At 46.1% G+C, this 14,722-nt stretch overlaps 1 protein-coding gene across 5 annotated transcripts in view; it reads right to left on the reverse strand.

Moving 5' to 3' along the window:
- The window catches only part of ZNF662 (zinc finger protein 662), an 88,051-nt gene extending 83,232 nt beyond the window's left edge, over positions 1-4,819 (reverse strand). The window contains exons 1-4 of one of the 5 annotated variants that reach the window (XM_082724537.1): positions 4,503-4,819; positions 4,192-4,336; positions 2,792-2,918; positions 2,012-2,128 (exon numbers count right to left, since the gene is read on the reverse strand). In XM_082724537.1, the coding sequence (XP_082580663.1) occupies positions 2,012-2,128; positions 2,792-2,918; positions 4,192-4,242 (295 nt within the window). In that variant the 5' untranslated portion in view covers positions 4,243-4,336; positions 4,503-4,819. The other 4 variants (XM_082724535.1, XM_082724536.1, XR_014309984.1 and 1 more) reach the window with 4 other exon arrangements.
- Between the last annotated feature and the right edge of the window lie 9,903 nt (positions 4,820-14,722).

The raw sequence follows: 14,722 nt of genomic DNA on the forward strand, positions 1-14,722 counted from the left end.
TCACTCAGCCATTTCCAGAAGTTACTTCTTATTCAATGACAGACACTTCTAATAGCAAAGGTCCACTTGAATAAACTTTTCTTTAGGCTTAGCTAAGATTTGTCTCTTTGGAACTCCCATCCAAAGCCTCTTAAAAAACAAAACAAAACAAAACAAACAAACAAAAAAAAAAACAGAACAATTCTTCACCCTCCAAATGACCGCCTTCTATATTGCAGAAGCCAAGGACTGTGTGTCCCCTGATATTCTCTTCTTTAAGATGAAAATGGACTTCAAATAGGGGCATGTACTCAAAGGAAGTTTTCTACAGGTCAGGGAGCTGTCAGCTTTCTGCCTAGACCCAAGATAGGAAATTCCCATGGGTGGTAGGAGAGTAAGCACTGAGAGAAGGCAGTGGACACTACAGTTGTCTCTCTACATCCAATCTACCACCACCACCACCAACCTCCCCCCTCCCGTCATCCCCACCATTATGGAGTAGCCATGCCCTTTGGAGGGGAGTGCTCCCAACCGCAGTTCCTAGTGTAGCCCTCACTGGTCTAAGTCAAGCGGGTTAAACTATCCCACTCACTCCAAGAGAGATAGTTTCAGAAACTGGCAGTCCAGGCCAAGACAATCAGTGCATGCTTCTCTGGCCACAGAGATTGGTTTAGAGTTGCCGTAAGACTTAAGATGGTACTTCGCAAAGGCCTGAGGAAGGCCTGCTCTATTTCTCTTTCTAGGTATGAAGAAGCAGAGCCTTGGTTACAACTACCAGTCATCTTTTTTTTTTTATGTAATATTTCTTTTTTATTTCTTTTCAGCGTAACAGAATTCATTGTTTATGCACCACACCCAGTGCTCCATGCAATACGTGACCTCCATAATACCCACCACCTGGCTCCCCCAACCTCCCACCCTCCAAACCCCTCAGATTGTTCTTCAGAGTCCATAGTCTCTCATGGTTCATCTCCCCTTCCAGTTTCCCTCAACTCCCTTCTCCTCTCCATCTCCCTATGTCCTCCATGCTATTTGTTATGCTCCACAAATAAGTGAAACCATATGATATTTGACTCTCTCTGCTTGACTTATTTCACTCAGCATAATCTCTTCCAGTCCTGTCCATGTTGCTACAAAAGTTGGGTATTCATCCTTTCTGATGGACACATAATACTCCATAGTGTATATATAACTACCAGTCATCTTACAACCAGAAGAGGAGCCAGACTGTAAACAAAGCCAACATACAAGGAGATATAAAAGAGCAGAGAGTGAAACCTGGATCAAGGTGTACCTGCACCCTACCTATGAACTTCCTACTTACATGAAACAGTAAATTCCCCTTTTTTGTTTAAGCCAATCTGAATTGGGTTGTTACTTGCAATAAAAAACATCCTAATATGGAAAGACTGCCAGACACAGCAAGGAGCTGTGAGAATGGGGAAGTTGAAGGTACAGCTCAAGTTCCATCTGCCCACAGAAGAGCTTCTGCAGGAAGAAGATCAAACAGGGCCAGGGAGGCAAAAAGGGGACACAGTTGTCACTAGGAAATTAGGAACAGGAAAGCCCTGTGTTGGGCCGAAAGGAATGCCAGGGCTTTGCCCACCAGAAACCCCTGAATTGGAACTATAAGTCTCAGGGTTATTGGGCCTTCTTGATTTATAATGATAAAGAGGGGCATGACACCACAAAAGGGCAGTCAGAATCTTCTGCTGGAAGACTATAAGGAGGTAGAGAATGTAGAAAGGCCAGCCCAGTGTGTCAACAGCAAAGTCAGGGAGAACAGATGAACGGAAGCCATGATAAGAACAGTGGAGATGGGTTCAAGGTCAAACAGGTGAATGAAGAGGAGCCAGGGTGAATAATAAACAGACTCAAGGAGATGGAAAATCGTGGGAGCACGGAAAAGGAAGAAAAAAAAAAGGAATTCCACTGGTGTCTAAAGCACTAGGTTAAGAGAATGCATACTGATTACATTTTAAAGATCAAGACAAAGGAACTGGTCAGATGACTGGCACCTGTCCTCACTCACCTGAGGAGATGCCCCTCGGGCCCTCTCCATCCAGAGCTCCCTGAGGAGCTTTGCACCAGGGTGCTTCCCCTCGTTCCAGCTGGGAAATCAGAGCCGGTTTAGGAAATGGAACTGCTGCTTTCGGGGAAGGAAATGGGACAGGCAGGTGAGAGGGGTGACAGAGAGCAATCCCAGGGCTCCTCCCAGGCTTTGTCTTCAGGGGTGGAGGTGAAAGAAGGGAATTAACTAGGGAGAGCAAGAAAAGGAAGTCCAAGGGAAGGGACCAGAGACTGGGGGGCAGAGCAGAGGAGCAGGAGACTTACAAAGGACAGGAATTAGAGTAAGAGGTGCTCAGTAACAGTCTGAGTAAGCAATGGATGACTCCACTTATTGAGATTGAGCTTTCTTGTTCTCTCCCTCCCTTCAGCTCTCAAGTTCAGACATCTGCATGAGGATGCTTGGTTCTGGGTTCGATCTCCCAAACGGAGCGGGTGGGAAACTGAGCACTTGGTGGGGCACCGGGAATCTGGTGGGGCATTACTGGGGCACCAGGAATCTGCTCTTTTTCTACTCTACCCCCAGCTGGGAGTCAGGCAGCTCTCACCCTGGGACAAGAAAGTCTGATATGAGGCTCAAATGTATACCAGGACTTCCCACTTCCCAGCAACCACTGAGGCTGGGTCATTAAGGTTCCGAGGTTGCCACTCAGGTGGGGGTTATCAAAGACTCCTGAGCTTCTAAGGCAGAAGGAGCCAGGAAACTCTGAAGGGCAGAAGCAGAGTCCAAAAATAAAATCCTTACCCAGGGAAGCCACAGCCCCATAATTCTCCAGCATCACATCCCTGTACAGGACCCTCTGAGTGGGAGCCAGGCTGGTCCACTCGTTCTCAGAGAAGTAGACAGCCACATCCTCGAAGGTCACTAACTCCTGAAACAACATGTGTTTAAGTGCCCTAGGACAATCCCAAACCCAGGCCTGGAATAAGGGGTAGACCAGGCACTAAGGAGTACTGGAAGGGATGCCAGTTGAGTTTCTGGATTCTGAAGGTCTCCGGAACTCTCTGCCAATTGGCACCCCTACTTACTTACAAAGATACAAGGGATCAGCCATCAGTTTTTCATGTCTTTTCATCCTTTCTTCTTTTTCGTGAGTCTCTGCAAGTTTTCCCTTTTCATCCTTGTGGCCCAATGATCTGGACTCTAGGTACCCTCCTTTTTCCCACAGCAGGCCCTTTTTTAGAGGTCGTCAACCCTTGCTAAGAAGTACAACTACCATCTATTGACTGAGCCTTTGGCAGGCACTTTACCTATATTAAACTTTGCATATGCCTCACAGCCTATGAGGAATGGATTAAATTCATTTTATAGAAGAAACTGGCTCAGAGAATCACTGCCCCCAAAGTTCCAGAATGGAGAGAGAATTCAGGGCTGTTTGCCTCTCCAGCTGTTCTCTACTGGGCCACACTGCCTTCTAGCCTCACTGCAGCCACCCCGCTGCCCCTTTGTGAGGCTCTTTCTCTTCTCTCCCTCCCCCTCACTGTCATGGGCCCCAGAGGCAGCTAAAGGCACCTCAGAATCCCCAGGCTGCTCTGGAGATCCACACTCTGACTTGACTCCCTGCACTCTGCCACTCCAGCACATTCTCTCAAACGTGGTACCCTACTCTCTTCCTCACTTCTCAGTCTCAATGCCCCCCCCCGCCCCCCCCCCCCGCCGCCCTTTCCTGTATCTCTGGGAGCCCAAGCTTCTGCACTTTCTCTTACCTTCTTCCTTAAGAAACACAAGCAGGACAATGACGAGCCATCAAGGTTTCTAATTCCAAGCCACTGCCTCATCTCCATACTACTGAGAGGCTGATACTGCTGCATTTCAAGTAGGTCCTGGCCTTACAAAGTCAGCACAGCGACTCACCCAGCACCCCAGGGCTTAGACTGGCTGGTTCACCCTTGCCCCGCCTCAAAACATCCAAACCCTCTGCGCCGCGGGCAATTCCACTGACTGTTCAAAGGCCCGCTCACCTGCCAAGAATCGTCTCCTGCACCGCCACCCCGCCACCCCCCCATCCCCTAGCCTGTCAACCTGTCACGAACCCAAACCCCTGCCTTGCCCAGATCTGTGTCCTCGCACCTGCAGCTCCCCCTAGCTGGAGATGCAGTTCCTCCCTCTGGGGCCGGCAAACTCAGATTCATCCCGAGACCCACCTCAAACATAACCAGTTCTGTAAAAACCAGGGACATGGAAATGCTGGACATTCGTCGCGGCGCACAGCGCTCTGTGAACACCTCTGCCCCAGCGCTTGGCTCCCGCCTGTGCAGCTGCACGTGTGTTTTCCCTGCTGGCGCCAGTCTGGAAAATGTCGAATCCGTTCTGCTCCCTGCCTGTTCCTCCGGCCCCTCCACTCTGGGCTGCACCCCGATTTCCCGGTCGCCGCACTGCCCCCTCCGCCCCTCGTTGTGGGCCTAGAGCCCGGGGCAGAGCCGAGCCAGCTTCGTGGCGCCGGCCCCGCACTCACCGGGCGCGCCCGGACCGGTGCGGGCTGTCCCGGTAGCAGCTCGAGTGCAGGGCCGAAGGGGTCCGCGATCACCAGGGCCGCAGCCGCCATGGCCCAGGCCGCCCTCCCGGGAAGCGAGTGCGCGCCGGGCCAGACCGGCGGCTGCCCAGGGTTGGGGAGGGACGCTTCGGACCCGGGCGGATCCGATAGGGCGGCCCCGCGCCCGGCAGCCGGCCGCGCACGTTCGGCACTCCACGCCCCGCGAGGCGGTCCAGCCCCGCGCCAGCTCCCCACGCTTTTGCGCGAGCCAGAGCTCCGCACCGGAGAGGTGGAGGCGGCTGCACTCTTGCCACTCTGGCTTCTCTAGGACTGCGGAGGGCGCCACGTCTCTGTGGTCCTCCCTTCTTGCCCTAAAAAGAAACAGGGAGCCCCGAGCGCGTCCGGCTCTTCCAGAGACGCTAGCTGCCTCGGGGCGCCGCTGTGGGGATGCAGGGGAGCGGGCGGTTGGGGAGAAGGCTATCTCTGGGAATCCTTTCCCAGCCCTCCTCTTCCCACTGACCACCCTTCTGCTCTCCTGCACTGCGCTCGTAGGATGGATGCTAGTATGAAAGAGCACTTCCTTCTCTTGACATGCCTGTTCATAGATCTCCATCCCTTGACGGGGCTCTACATTCCCAGAGGGCAGCTAATAGCCTTGATCGTCTTTGTGCCTCGGTATCTACCCAACGTCTAGCACCTCTTATGGCCCAGTTTCTTTAAGTGCCGAGGAATACTTGTCCAATAAAGGAATGAATAAATGTTGAACCAGTTTTTCAAGTGGAGAAAGAGAGGAAATGGCTTATCTAACGTCACATAGCTTGCCGGGAAGTTAAACCTTTAAAAGAAATTGTAGAAATAAAAGAAGATCGCCAAAATGAGAACAAGCAAAAACTATTTATTCAGAGCTTGCTATAAGCAAGGGAGTCGACCACCATCACTTGCATTTGGCAGAGACTAAGCGGGGCAGAGAAGTGGGAAAGCTATTTATGGCTGGAAAGAGAAGAGAAGAGAAGGAAAGGAAAAAGGAGGAGGAAGGAAGGAAGGAATAAACGAATAAACGAAAAGAGAGGAGAGGAGAGGAGAGGGGAGGGGATGGGGAGAGACTTCAGGTATGCTCTGATTGGAGATCCTTGGCTTGGTGGTTGGGGGGGGGGCGTTGTTCACTAGAAACAAGGCACCTTATGTGAGTGGTTGGGGAGAGGAAATTAATCAAATTCTGGCTCTTTGGTGCTGATTGCCACAGGGTTCCTTTTGGCTTCCTGGACTGATTGCTGCAGGCTATGGGTCCAAGTTCTATTTTTCTATATGGTCTGGCCATTTCCCATTTGTATATATAGTCTCTTGGGGTGAACAAAGTAGGAAGATGTCTGCTTCACTGAAATTCCAGTTCAGAGGCTCAGATTCCTGTCGGGTCCCCTAGTATTAAGGGCTTACAGATACCTTACCTGTGAAAAATCACAGAACAAAGGAGACTTCAGATGAGATTCCTGATTTGTTTGCATGCTTGTTTCTAAGAGGATACTGGAGAAGCTCCTGAAAGGACAAGAGTGAATAGTCTGTGAACACTGAGAAGGAAGCAGTGAGTCTGACCCTGGGAAAGATCATAGGAAGGATGAGCACACAACAAATCCTCCCATGATCTTCTTAGGGACAAGATGGAGAAAACTGTGCTCAGTACAAAATAATCAGGGGGAGTTTTAGTTCAGAATAAGGAGCCCTCAGGTGCCTGATTATTAAGTCATGGTCCACCAGAAAGAAGGTCTCTTATGGTTCTGACCAGCATTTTGGTTCAAAACTAAAGAGGAGATAGTCTATTTTTACCCATATTCACCATATATTTCTACTCTTTCCATTCTTCTTCCTGTTAAACACACAGCAGGCAAACAGCAGGCAAGGTCAGGGCCCTGTTCCAACTGACTTGACCAGGAGAGATACAAGAAGTCGCTTTTAGATTCATACAATATATTACTTATGTAAACAGCAAAAGGAGCAGAGAGCCTGATGCGGAACTCCATACCAGTATCCAAACATGCCAGTCCCCAGATCCTTGTCTCACACATCAAACACAATGACACCAAAACAAAAGGGGGCTCAAGGAATCCTTGGTGAGGAGCCAACTTCAGACTGTAGCTTAGCAGTGTTACAGTCTGTAGTTATATCCAGAAGGCCTCATACCTCTTCAGAATCTGAGAGGCAATGAGAAATTATCTCCTGATCACCTCCCACAAGAGATAGGGAAGGGAGTGGGAGATGGGTTTGAAAGCCTGTAAAGCCCCTCTCGTCCTCTCGTGTTCTAGAAGGATCACAAGGTGTTCTGCCATGACTCAGAGTAGCTGTTGTTCAAGCTTTTGCCTTCACGGCTTACATATGTGCAAACTAGCCGGGACACTCTGGTGAAGCCACTCCCCTACAACAAGACCTCCCAACTGTTTACACATAAATATTCTCAGGAATATGAACTACCACATAGGTTATCAGATACTCTAATTAGTTGTACTGATAGAGGCTTTGGTCAAATACATTCCATGTGTCTTAGGCAACTTCAGACAAAAATGACCATGATAGTGACATGTAGTAGTATAACCAGGCCCACTGGAAATTGGACCATAATCAGGCTCCTCATCCAATCCAGCTAAATAGGTCATTAATCCAAATGAGGCAAGCGATAATGGAAATGACCCATACCCCTCCTAAACTGGCCAGCAAAAAATCCAGGGCAGTACAATTGTCCATTACCATTCATGCTAGAGAATTTAGAACAATCAGCAGTCTGTGAAAAATGTACAAGAAGTCCAACAATAACAGCATGAGCCTAAAGAGAAAAATTTCAATGTCCAGGAAGTTCATCTTATTCTGTAGTTTCTTGCTGAGACTGTTTTTCTGGAGTCAGTAGCTATTGGAAGGATTCTGAGTTTTTTAATTAAGATTATTTGTTGGTTAGTTGTAAAATTGAGGGTGGTGTTGGAAGCCTGGTTTGCTGCTCAGATATCGTACAGACAAAAGCTAAGAGGGTAATGGTCCCTCCCTCCCTCCCTCCCTCTGTCCCTGACTTCCCAGGCCCAGGGTCTAAATCTTACCAACCAGCATTGTCCCTCTTCTTCCACAACCATATGACCATTATGACTAGTCTCTCACCTTTTCCCTGTCCTCTCCATTTCTCACCCACACCATAGGCTTAGACTCATCCTTGGTTAGCTCAGAAGTTCCTTTCTTCTATAATTTAGAACATCCTAGAATATCTCTTACCCTCTGACATGTGGGTCATGCCAACATCACCTGAGTTTTCACCTAATTCATGGTCATTATAATCATTATCTATAACTGCCCAAATCAAGTAAGCATGGCTAGGTGGGGAGATAAACTAAATTTCAGTATCCCAGCCCCCAGCTCTTTTTATACTACTTGAAAATTCTAGAAGTGATAGGCATAGGAGGGGAAAAAAATGGAGCAATAAGGGTAAATTATGTAGTCTGGGTTTCCTGTAGCCAGTTAGGGCTTTCTCCCACTCCTGAACCTCATAAATAAACATTATACTTAAATGGGAGGTGGACTTTTACGTAATTATCACATGTGGGGCCCAAATTAACTTAATTTGTACAGCACTGACAGCATTTTTTAAAAGATTTTATTTATTTGACAGACAGAGATCACAAGTAGGCAGGGAGGCAGGTAGAGAGAGAGAGGAAGGGAAGCAGGCTCCCTGCTGAGCAGAGAGCCTGATGCGGGGCTCGATCCCAGGACCCTGAGATCATGACCTGAGCTGAAGGCAGAGGCTTTAACCCACTGAGCCACCCAGGTGCCCCCACTGACAGCATTTTTGATAGGTTGTCCAATTATCTTTTTCAGTTTTTAAGAGGTCACAGTCTCTCTTCATGTCACCTTCTTGGGAGTTGATACAGGTGTTAAAAGGTCCAGCTAATGCCCCAGGTCACTCCCCAGTGTTGGTACTTTTAGCTATAAAAATAGCACTATTATCTTGTTGGGTGTGTTAGGGGAAGCTAAATATGTAACATAGGTTATCTACGAATCCTTGAGTAGTACTGTCCCATATGCTGTGTGGAAGATAGTAGTGACTTATCTTGAAAGGGTTTCTACTATAGTCCATGCCCAACACTATTCTCCATATGAAGGCGGGCAATCCATACAGTCTATTTGCCAGGATTCACCAGGTCCAGTACCCTGACTTAAGTGCTCCAGTTTTCTTTGCCACTCAACTGTGTGGCTGGCAGTCCAGATACATTTGTCTGTATGCTTCTTTCTGTATTGATTTCCAAGAGTCCTGCTTTTACTATTTCTTTTCTGTTTGTAGAACTTTAGCCATCATTTTAGGGTAGGTATACTAATGACAATTTCTCTTAATTTTCCTTCATTTGAGGACATGTAGATTTTACCTTCATTTCTAAAGGATATTGTTATTGGAGTTAGAATTTTGAATTGACAGTTCTTTTTCATCGCTTGATAAATTTTGGGCCACTTGCAAATGACTTTCATGGTTTCTGTTAAGAAATCCATGGTCATTTGAATTGTTTCTCTATAGGTGATACACTCTTTCTCTCACTAGATGCTTTCAAAATGTTTTTCCTTGTCCTTAGAATTTTGAATTTTGATTACATTGTGTCTGGTCTTGAATTTCTTTGGGTTTATCCTGCTAGGGGTTTGTACAGCTAATTTTGATGAAATCCAATTGACCTATTTTTCTTTTGTTGCTTGTGATTTTGATGTCATACACTTGAAATTGTTGTCAAATTCCATGTCACAAAGATTTTCTTCAATGGTTTCTTCTAATAGTTTCATAATTTTATAACTTGTTTAGGTCTTTGATACACTTTGAGTTAATTTTTGTATGTGGTATAAGATAATTCTTTTGCAAATGATACCCAGTCTCCCCTCCCCATCACTTATTGAAATTGCTTTTTTTCCCTTTTGGTCTTGACATCCTTGTTGAAAATCAACTGACCATATAAGTGAGGGTTATTTCTGGACTCTATTCTAGTCCATTGGTCTATATGTCTATCCTTATGCTAGTGCCATAATGTTTTATTTACTGTAGTTTTGTAGTTTTTCAAAGTCAAGAGGAGTGGACGTCCCAACTTTATTCAAGATTGTTTTGGCTATTTGGGGCCCCTTGCAATTCCATATGATTTTTGAGGATCAGCTTCTCCAATACTGTGAAAAAACCTGTTGGAATTTTTATATTGATTGTGTTGAATCTATAGATTACTTTGGGTAGTATTAACGTCTTAACAATGTTTTGCCTTCCCATCCTGAACATGGAATGTCTTTCCATTTATGTAAATATAATTTCTTTCAGCAATGTTTTGTATTTTCAGCATACAAGTCTTTCACCAACTAGGCTAGATTTTTTTCCTCAGTATTTAACTCTTTTAGAAGTCAATGTAAATGGAAGTAAGTCTTAATTTCCTTTTTGGATTGTTTACTGCTGGTGTATAGAAACACAGCTGATTTTTATGTTGATCTTGTACCCTGAAACTTTGCTGAATTTATTAATGCTAATAGTTCTCTTGTGGATTCTTTCGGATTTTCTATATATAGGATCATTTCATCTGCAACTAGAGATAGTTTTCTCTCTTCCTTTCCAATTTGGATCTTTTAATTTCTCATCTAATATCTCTGGCTAGAACTTCCAGTATACACTTGAACAACAGCAGTGAAAGTGGGTATCCTTGTCCCAGGCCTTCTGATTTTAAAGGGAAACTTTTCAGTTTTTCACCATTGAATATGATATTAGCTATGGTTTTTTCATAAACACCCTTTATCACGTTAAGGAACTTTCCCTCTTTCTAATTTTCTAAAAGACTTTATTATGAAAGGATGTTCAATTTTGTCAAATCATTTTCTGCATTGATTGAAAGGATCATGTAGGTTTCTTTCTTTCATTCTATTAATGTATTATATTGATTTTGTGTTCAATCACCCTTATACTTCTGATATACACCCATTTGGTTATGGTGAATAACCAAATTATATGCTTTTAATATGCTGTTGGATTTGATTTGCTAATATTTTGTCAAGTATTTTTACATTTAAATTCACAAGGGATACTGGCCTGAAATACTCTTTTAGGTGATGTTCTCATCTGACTTTGGTATCATGGTACTATTGATAGTAGATTGACTCTTGATCTTGGGACTGTGGGTTAGAGCCCCATATTGGGGCTCAATAGAGATTACTAATCTCATGTAGGGATTACTAAAAAAATTAACTTAAAAAAGTAAATATTTTGTAGACTTCACCAGTGAAGCCATCTGGTTTAGGACTTCCCTTTTTTGGGTGGCTTTTAATTAGTGATTTAATCTCTTTACTTATTATTTATCTGTTGAGATTTTCTATTTCTTCTTAAGTCTGTTTAGGTAATTTTTATTTCAGGGAATTTGTCCATTTCTTCTAGGTTATCTAAGTTGTTTATGTATAATTATTGATGGTGTTGACATACAGTTATTCAAAGTGTTCTTGTATAATCCTATCTCTGTAAGGTCAATAGTTTTGTCTCTGCTTTCATTTCGGACTTTAGTTATTTGCATCTTCTCTCCTTTTTTTCTTAGTTAATCTAGCTCAAGTTTTGTCTATTTTGAACTTTTCAAATAACCAGCTTTGGTTTCACTGATTTTCTGTTTTTCTATTCTCTATTTCATGTATCTCAGCTCTAATCTTTACACTTTCCTTCCTTCTGCTGGCTTTGGGTTTGGCTTGCTCTTCTTTTCTAATTCCTTAAGGTGTAAACTTAAGATTATTGATTGGAGATATTCTTTTTATTGTAAGCATTTACAGTTAGAATTTTACCTCTTAACACGGCTTCCACTACGTACCATAAGTTTAGGTATGTTGGTTTTCTTATCCATCACAAGGTGTTTTCTAATTTCTCTTGATTTCCTCTTTGAAGAAGAAAGCATTAGGAAGCTTCCATGTGGATTCTTTCAGACTCCAGGTGTGTGTCTTTTTCCCTTATGATCTGGCTATATATCCTTGGTACACCACTGTAATAAATCTTAGCATTGAGTCCAACTATATGCTGAGTCCCATTAGTTCTTCCAGTGAATCTCTGAATGTGAGGGTGGTCTTGGGGATCCCCCACAAATTGATGTGAGAATTAGATTGCTTAATACATGTAGAGCATTTAGCATAAATTTGGCTCATGATAAATTCTCAGCATAAGAATACTGATGATTACAATGACAATGGGGATGACCAGTACAGAGCCAAGAATAGGATAGATGCTCAAGATCAATCAATCCAATTCCCATCCTTCCCTCTATCTTCTCCCACTATATTCGCTCATCTCTAAGCCTCAACCCAATACCTTTATAATGGCTTCTCAATGCTGGCAAGTACCTCAAGTTCAGCTTCCTGTTTGACACAGCATAACAGTAAGGCCCAGAGAGGTAAACTGAACTGTCCTAGGTCATGTCATGAGTTGGTGACAAAGTTGAAACAAGAACCCAAGTCTGCCCTTTAAATTCTGTACTGACTTCACTGTCACCCGGTATATGTGATGCAGCCTAGGAGTAAAATAATTAACCTGGGGCTAGGCTGTCAAGAACCCAGCTACTATAGAGGCAGAACCTTAAAAAACTAGGGAGGAATGAAAACATAAGGAACCTTGAAAACTAGGAAGTAAATGAAGCCATAAATAAGTCAGCACTAAATTAAATGAGGCTATTATTTGCTCTAAAGGCAGAGTAAAACAACTCCTCCTGCATCTCCATTCCAACAGCACTGTCGTTCTGTTCTGTTCTGGGGGTGAGGCAGGAAGTGGCATGCACTAAGGGAGCAGTCAATATCATCCAGCACTGCAACAAAGAGCAAACAAGATGCAGGGGTAGTCAGTACAGCTGAACTAGAGAACCCCCAAAGGAGAACCCCAATATAGAAACCACAGCAGGTAAACGGAATCCTCCTATCGGTGGACAATTGCTCAAAATTCTGGGCCATATATGTAACGAGAAGACACCAGAAGGGACCAGGGACACGCTGGAGCCCTGTCTACAGGACTCAAACCAAACCACAGCCAACCACCCCCTGCTCCCCACGGAGTGTGCAAAGGAGGTCAGGAAAGGGGCACAGAAAATGTCTAAGGACAGCCGAAACAATGCTCCCGCCAGACTTAGGAGGTGAGAACTCTCAGGAATGCGGTCCTCAGTGCGGTGAAGCTCAGCGCGCTCGTCCAAAACAGCTGCGGTGGCAGTGAAGGACGCAGCCCACGGCCTTAAACTGACAGCTCCGCAGGCAAACGGACACACACAAAATGCCTAAGTAAGACTGGCCGGCCGACCGCCAGAGGGCGCCTCCGCAGAGCGGGCTTTCCGCAGCACCTACGTAGAGACGCCGCCGCGGAGGCTGCGGGGCGGAAGTGCGTCACCGCCTCTCCGGCCCTCGAACCCGCGCCCGCTCTAGCACGCCCGGAAGCCATCTCCGCGTGTCGTTGGTCCTCCCGAGCCTCTCAGTCCCACTTTGTAGCTCTGTGCCACCCTCCTGCGGAGCTGCGGCCCTAGTTGGGAAAGTGGAGTCGTGCCGCGGGGCTCCTAGGGTTCGCTCTGGGTCGCTGGCCACTCGGGACGGTTGGCCAGGCAGCCGCATGGGCCGATTTCCCCGGGGCAAGCGAGCCTCCGGCCGGTTAACAACCAGTAAGGACTGTCCCTGCGTCAGGCCGCCCCTCAGTGGCTCCAAGTGTACTGGACCAGCTCGCCCTAGAGTTCAGTACCGTGAGATAGGTCCAAGCTCCAACTCACCCTGAGCTGGCCGAGCCTGCGCTGGGCTTAAAACGTTTCCCCCTCCTTTGGGCCCCTCAGCCACGCTGGCGCCGGTTTGCACATGCATCCGTCCCTTGGACCCGCCTGCTACTTGCATTGAACAGCAGGTCCCGCGCGCTCCCTGACCTCCACGTCTACCCCACCACCGCACGCAGCACTCACTGACCTGGCTTTGTCTTCCTCCGGGCCTCCACTTAATTACTACCTAATCAGTATGGCTTTCCTGACTTCCCCACCCCACTTCCCTATCTGCTCCTCTCCCAAGCAGCACTTAACACAATTGTAATTACGTATTTGTTTAGGAACTAATATATTTCCCCCTTCCCTAGACTATACACCCCAAGAGGGCAGGGACCATGTCCCTCTGATTCGAGGTTGGTTATAGCAGAAGTTCTGGCAGTTAAGTGAGCCGTAAATATCTGTTGAATGGTTAGATGGGTCTGTTCCAAGGAAGGAGGGATTTAATAAATATAGGTGAGAATGAACGTAAGGGGATGCTGCCATCCGTTAAAAGCTGGGGGGCAAAGTTCAGCTCATGGAAGTTGGCCCACAATTTCTGACCGCTGATTCTAAGCCAGAGGAGAGTTGATGATACTGAGTACTTGCTGTGATTGCCCCAGGTAACCAGAGAGGACTTCCTGGAGGCAGAGTATGGACATTTCCAGCTCCCCACAAAGGGGAGCTCCACAAGACAAAGAGAACTCACTATAGAGGGCCTGTCGAAATCTGAGGAAACAAAGTCCCTATTTGTGGGTCACTTAGAAAGTTAAAGAGTAACCTGGGGGTTATCCGAATGGCTTGAATTGAGTCTGAACCTCACATTATTTCAGCAATGGCTTTAGCTTTTTCAACATCTTTCTCCTTCTTGGGCCTGCTGGCAGGGACCTGGCCTGACACCTCCCAGGAGGTCCTGAGAAAATGGTCAACTCCCCCCACTGAAGTCAGGACCGTTGTAAGAGAAAGTCCCCACTAAACTCTGAACCTACATCCTCATCATGAAATAAAGCAATTGGTTTGAATCCTTATCAACTCTAACATTTTGTATTTGCAAGATTCCCAATCTGCCCATGCTGGAGAATTGTGCAAGCCAGCTGGACCAGCAGTAGGGCTCCAGGCCCCAGGCTCAGGGACTGAAGTCTGAACCTCTGCTTGAAGTGTTGTCAGTCTGGGAGGCTGTTAGGGCCAATTTAATGTTAAAACCTGTTTAACCATTAGGGCCTGCTTAGCCAGAGCAACTCCATATTGCCTAGGTAGCCATATTGTTGTTTACATCCACGGACTTCTTAGTTCCTGGTATGGTTCTGGGTGTGGCTTCCAGGAGTAAATGCCTTAACAATAGAAGCCATGTACCTTGGGTCTGCAGTTATGCCCTATAAAACCAGCCTGTGAGATTGGGAGGGGGTCCCTCTCTTCGGAGGCAGCCCTGGCTGGTCA

This window comes from Mustela nivalis, assembly GCF_964662115.1.
Source record: "Mustela nivalis genome assembly, chromosome: 1".
Lineage (NCBI taxonomy): Eukaryota > Metazoa > Chordata > Mammalia > Carnivora > Mustelidae > Mustela > Mustela nivalis.